Raw genomic sequence first — 6,000 nt, 5'->3', positions numbered from 1 at the left:
ATAACGCCGGGATCACGCCCTGAGCTGAAGGCAGATGCTTAACCGCTGTGCCACCCAGGCGCCCCTCCAAAAACAACTTTAAACTAAACAAAGCAAATCCTGTTTTTCCCTTGAATTGGACATAGTTGAAAATCTGGTTTTCCTCAATGTGATTTTATTAGGTGTATTATATACTGGATCAGTTGGGAACAATATATAGCTATGCAAAACCACTTAATCCTAACTAAGGATGCCCTGTCTACTGAACCCAATATAAGGATATATACATATGTGTATAGAGTGTAGAAGGTTAGCAGTGGGACATAGGAAAAAAAAATTAATTCAGCCTGTTTACCTCTTACCATGAGGAAAAAAAATAAAACCTACAAATCTTCACTGAAGACATTCATGATCTGTGCTATGGTGCCCTCTATTGAACACAAAGACATAAAGAAGTGTGTGTGTGTGTGTGTGTGTGTGTGTGTGTGTAAAATTAGTGTTTCCATGGTATCCTTTTGTAAAAAACTATAATATTCCTTAAATTTTTAAGAAATATAAAACTGTAGGGGCGCCTGGGTGGCACAGCGGTTAAGCGTCTGCCTTCGGCTCAGGNTTTTAAAAAAAAAAAAAAAAAAAAAAAAAAAGAAATATAAAACTGTAATACAAATGTCTACACTGTAAGGTACAGTAGTTATATTAATGGGATGAATTCTGTAAAGAAGGAAAGCTGGTTCCCATCCGTGGTATGAATCAAACATAAATTAGCAGGACTGCCATGTTTACAGTTGGTGACTTGCCAACAGTTTATAATTTTAGTCTATAACTTTCTTTTTCCATAACTATTAGTAGAAGTGACTTACAATTTATAATTAGCTGGGGGGGGGGAAACTAAAAGGCTGATTATAGCCAAGATTGAGAGAAAATGAATATATCTGAAAAATGTCACAATCATACTGACCAAATTTAGCTAGCATTTAAGAGTTCTACTAATTATAAACTTGCCAGTTCCTGGAATTAATATGATGCCTCCACCTTTTCTATAATTTCCTTGTCTATAAAATCAAGATGATACCCAATTCCTAATGTTATTGTAGGAATGGAGATAAAACATGTAAAAAGCTAAACACAGAGCAAGTGTTCAATAAATCGTATAACTTATTATTTGGCACCTAGTCAAAGAAACAACTTCCCAATTCCTTTATAAAGACTGGCCTGGATATGTACTTTGTTATTAAAGATGTATAATTTTACCTCAAGATGAAAAAACATATATACTTATAAACACACATATGCGCAGAGACAGCAGCATTTTGGTTTCAAAGGGTTTGAACGTATATAGTGTTCTCGGTTCATAACTTCAAAACCTCCATAAAAACCAGATTTTTAAAAATACATGCTAAAAATCTACAACACAAGCATATTTCACGTTTTAATGCTGGGGTGTCTTCCCTCTCAAGTTCCTAAAGGTGCTCTACAAAAAAAACAAAGTGCAGGCTATTGGTAGTGACTTTCCTTAACCGGTAGCCAGTGGGGCCTTGGGGGGTCACGCTGGGATCAGGACACGGTGCCAAGATGGCCGACGGCCGAGCTGCCCGCCATATCCAGCTTCCCAAAGTGGGCTTGGCTTGAGGGGATCCCAGGGGCAAAGACCCACAAGGTTGCGACTCCTACACAAACTGGACAGAGAACAGGAGCGCTACGCATCAGAATGTGAGGGGCGCAGAACGCACGGTGAGGAGGCTCAGGAGCGGCCATTTAGGTCAGGCTTGAGTCCAGCCGTGTGGTAGTACAGACTCCTCGCATCCTTCAGGTTCAAACCATGTAGAAGCCCCAGCTTTCATCTTTAATGTGAAACCCATCAGCTTGGACACTAACGTTCACATACAATAGTGGAACAAATACCACACACGAGAACTTGGTGTCTGCTCCGTGACTGGACTTCTGGGTGACCGTCCAGATCCAATTTTCATGAACCTAGCTATCCCCTGATGTGGATACAGGACTCTCCCACTAGAGCGGAAGCTTCAAGAGGATAAGGATTTGTGTCCATTGTGTGTGGTCCTATTTTCCCAGGACCCAGCTTGGCCCCGAGTAGACACTCAATAAATAGATTTTCAGTGTCCTTCCCAATGTGTCGTCTTAACGACACAACCAACGAGTCAAGCAGCACCTGTGTTACATGATCGCACCCTTTATAGCAATCTGAGGCACACAAGGATTAAGGGACTTTTCCAAGGTCGGATAGCCACAAAAAATTCCGGAGCTGCGATCCACGGGAGACCTGGAACCCAGCTCCTCAAGCTCCTGATCCAGGCTCCCTTCCCTAGGATGTCTGCAAGCAGCCAAACGGCACGGTTTGCAAAATGTTGCTCTGCAGCCGAGTGACCTCACTCTGTCATTAATCTGGTAGATCAACTGTGGAAGGAAAGGTCATTTTCAGAACAGGGAAGTGATTCCTGGTTGAAAACACGTGCCCCGTGCTTAACTCACAATATAAATACAGAGACACATGCCGGCCTTTGACCTCCAGTAAGGAGACTTCTCTAGGGAAGACAAGCAGCTTCCCAGTGCTGACGGGGACTGCAGGATTTGGCTGTCCCCGTCCAGGCCTCACTGCCAACGGCCAGTGTGTGGCTTCCCCGAGCAGCATCTGCACTGACAGGCCGCTTGGCAAACCTGGACTCATGGGCCACATCTTAAGGGAGACGCCATCAGCCACCTGGGTCTCAGAGAGACAACAATTAAAATCAGAGCTGTCTCCAAAGGGAATGGGCAGAAAAAACTTGACCAGGCCTTTGTTCTTTCATGCCTGTGACATCCAAAAGAATACCACTGTAATGGTTCCTGAGGACTTGACTCACTTAATGGGTTCTTCTGGTCTCTTGTCATTTTTATTCCTCTGGCTTCTTTTTCCTTTCTGGCTCTCCCTTAATTTATAATCTCGGTTGTTTCTGTATGTCTCCATGACCCCTTCCAAGGAAAGACACTATATCAACCTAATGGAAATAAATATTAATATTCATGTGCATACTTAATATCCAAACCCTTTATGGGTGAGCCATATGGGGAGAAGGCAGTATATTATTTCAGGCTAGCTCTAAGGTACCACGCAGTGAACTCAAAAGGAGATTACTTCGGATCCTGAAGTCAGTAGAAAAAGAAAGGGAGCTTTAGGAAACTGGGCCCTGCCACTAACTAGTAGTCATAGGACTCAGCCTATTTCCAGATCTATAAAACAGGAAGTTAGAAAAATTAGCTCAAAGCTATTTCATGTCTAAGTGGATTAAAATAATAATGGCCAATACCACACACTACATGCCAAACTGATGTGGGTGCTTTACCTTCATTAACTCACTTAATCCTCTCAACAACTTTACAAAGTACATACCATTATTAATCCCACTTTAGAGATGGAAAAACGCATGCCCAGAGGACGTAAAAGACTTGCCCAGCCCCCAGCTAATAAATAAGTGCAGAGCCAACCAAGATTTGAACCCAGGAAGTCCGGCCTCAGCGTCTGAGTGCAAAGAACGTGCTGTTTCATGGGATGGGTATTCTAGCATTCCAGAGTGGGGAAAAAAGAGAAATTACAGTAGTGCAAATTCAAGTCACTTTAACTACTGTACCTGTCATCACCAAGCAATCCAGAGTTAATAAGCCAGACTATTGAAACACCAATAAACACTCCCTCATACACATTCCCTCCAAAGAGTACAGTGAAACGCTTTCTTTAGAAGAGCCCAGAAAAGTATTCACTAGCAGCCCATCGTGGAGCCGCCTGGTCTGTCAATCCTAAATGTTGTAAATAAAGACAGTTTTTAAGAAGTACTTTTGTAATATAGCACGTTTACCTCCTGGCAAGTATTACTTTTGTCAGCTAAACTCCCAAGTAATTTGGCTCCGCTTTAAAAGCTTCAGGGACGGTGCAGAGATTTATTATCTGACTCAATTAGCTCATTGTTTTCCTTCCAGAAGATGTGGTCCCGGATGTGCACCATATGATGTGAGCCACAAGATGGCGCGCTAATATAGGAAATGAACTACGGAGCCAGGCTCTAGAGTATCTCATTAGCATTTCAGAACGGCGATCCTGTCCCCCACATAATGATAGGACACTTGACTCTTGCAAAGCACTTTGCTCACAACTGTCTGGCCACAAGAGTTTCTGTGCACTTACTTTCTGAGGAAATCTTCCAAACCCTGACGACGCTGATCTACATGCTGGCGATTATTCATGTTGAAAAACAGGTTTTTAGACGGAAGTTCTGGCAGTTGTCTTAGGAGAAAGAAAAAAAAATTTTCTTTAATCAGCAAATCAAGGTGGTTTAGTGAAAGAAATCCCTCAAAGCGAAAGCAAATTATGTGTGAGAATGATCGTGCAACTATCACATAGTTGTATATAAATTACATGGCACATATATTATAGTTATATAAGGGTATGAGAAAATTAATTAACTTAAAGAAAACCCATTTTTAAACATTTTTGAGGCCTTCCGTGGTCAATACTCATCAAGGTGGGGAAATTCAAGTGGTAGATTTTGAATTCAGATGCAGTAGCCACAAAACTAAAGCTATATATTGCAATCCAGAAGAAAGCCTATAAAATCCCTCATATATTATGTATCTTAATGCACACATTTTAAAATGTTGACTGTAATAATAAAGTCTCCTCAATATCACTTATTTAAATCACTTACACCAGCAATGCATTACTTTGAAGTCTCTGCCTTAGCCACACAAATTCTCTGTATCTTCTTCGCACACAGGATGTTTTCATGGTAAAACACATGCTATTGGTCTGTTTAAAGAAAAAGAAACATTTGAGGGGAAAAAATATTTTTTTCTTACATCTCTAACTCACTGTGTGCACCCATATTCATTTCTAAGAGGATTTTTAAAAACCAAAAAGACATCTGCATTTATGCTAGACTCCCATCTTGCACAAAACCCACCAACAGGACATCGGTGAAGAGAGCTGGGATGACATCGATGGGCAGTGTCGTCCTGCGTCAAGGCATGACCCCGCCACTCCCTGAGCCCTGAGGGGGCCTCCTGTACACCTCTTAGAGCTGCTTTCAAAGATGAATCATAAAAATTAAATCCTGAAGTCTAAATGACCAATAAAAATTCAGGGTCATCCCTTCCATATTAACACCATCCATCCATCCCTGTACCTGCAGAAGCCTTTGGGAATTAGAGACCCCTTCTTACAGCCCTTGACATGACACCGCAAGAAGCCATCACATCCTTGGTATGGCCGTCAGTACGGATCACACAAATCACCAGGCATCCTAAAATCACTTTGGGGGGGGGTGGTGAAATCACCACAGTGTAATTGCAAAAGAGCTGCTACAGCACCAACCTAGGCCTTTTTCTGCACCCAAACCATGTTTATACCCTGAACATTCTCCGTAGACTGTTTCCCTAACTTACGCCCAGATTTTCTTCCAGAACCTATTGGTATCATCAGTTTTACTTCTAATGTTCTAACTTGCTGAATGGTGGGTCTTCTCTCTCTCAAGTTTATCTCCTGTCTGCATCTTGTGGGGGGATCTTCTCTGCCTGTGCTGAGCTGGAAGCAGCAGCACCCTGAGAACCGTCAGGACCAAGGCAGACATGCCCATGCAGATGGGATTCTCCACTGTGTAATCCCGGTTGTCCGAGGCTGTGATCGAGATATCCGAGGTGGGGGTTGGGGCTGACCGTGTGGAGGAGAGGTTGTGTCCACCACAGCATCCGTACCGGCCCCCATGGGGGGGCCCACACAGCCCAGGGGGAAGTCTGGGCTGGGCTGTCTGTCTAGACGCTGGGGAGCTCTTTGTCCTTCGACCTCCAGGTGCAGAGGGTCACTGGGGTGTCCTGAAATCACTTTTAAACAAAAGAACAGCATTCTCCTTCTCTACCGGATGTGCAAAGCAGAGTGAGGTGTGTGGAGCAGAGGGACAAGCATCTGTGTGGGGAACCCGCGTGGCAGTCCCGGCTCTGCCACAGAGCAGGTCACTCAGACACCAGTTTGCCGGA

General features: G+C 43.2%; 1 protein-coding gene across 4 annotated transcripts in view; it reads right to left on the bottom strand.

The window, feature by feature from the left end:
- Nucleotides 1–6,000, bottom strand: part of SNX10 (sorting nexin 10) — a 66,361-nt gene that overhangs the window by 3,087 nt on the left and 57,274 nt on the right. For all 4 annotated transcript variants that reach the window (XM_034669473.1, XM_034669487.1, XM_034669481.1 and 1 more), the window contains 2 exons: nt 4,677–4,777; nt 4,157–4,255 (listed from right to left, as the gene is read on the bottom strand). In XM_034669473.1, the coding sequence (XP_034525364.1) occupies nt 4,157–4,255; nt 4,677–4,777 (200 nt within the window). The remainder of the gene's footprint in view (nt 1–4,156; nt 4,256–4,676; nt 4,778–6,000) is intronic.

This window comes from Ailuropoda melanoleuca, chromosome 1 (assembly GCF_002007445.2).
Source record: "Ailuropoda melanoleuca isolate Jingjing chromosome 1, ASM200744v2, whole genome shotgun sequence".
Taxonomy (NCBI): domain Eukaryota; kingdom Metazoa; phylum Chordata; class Mammalia; order Carnivora; family Ursidae; genus Ailuropoda; species Ailuropoda melanoleuca.
This window is presented reverse-complemented; position numbering and strand designations above follow the sequence as displayed.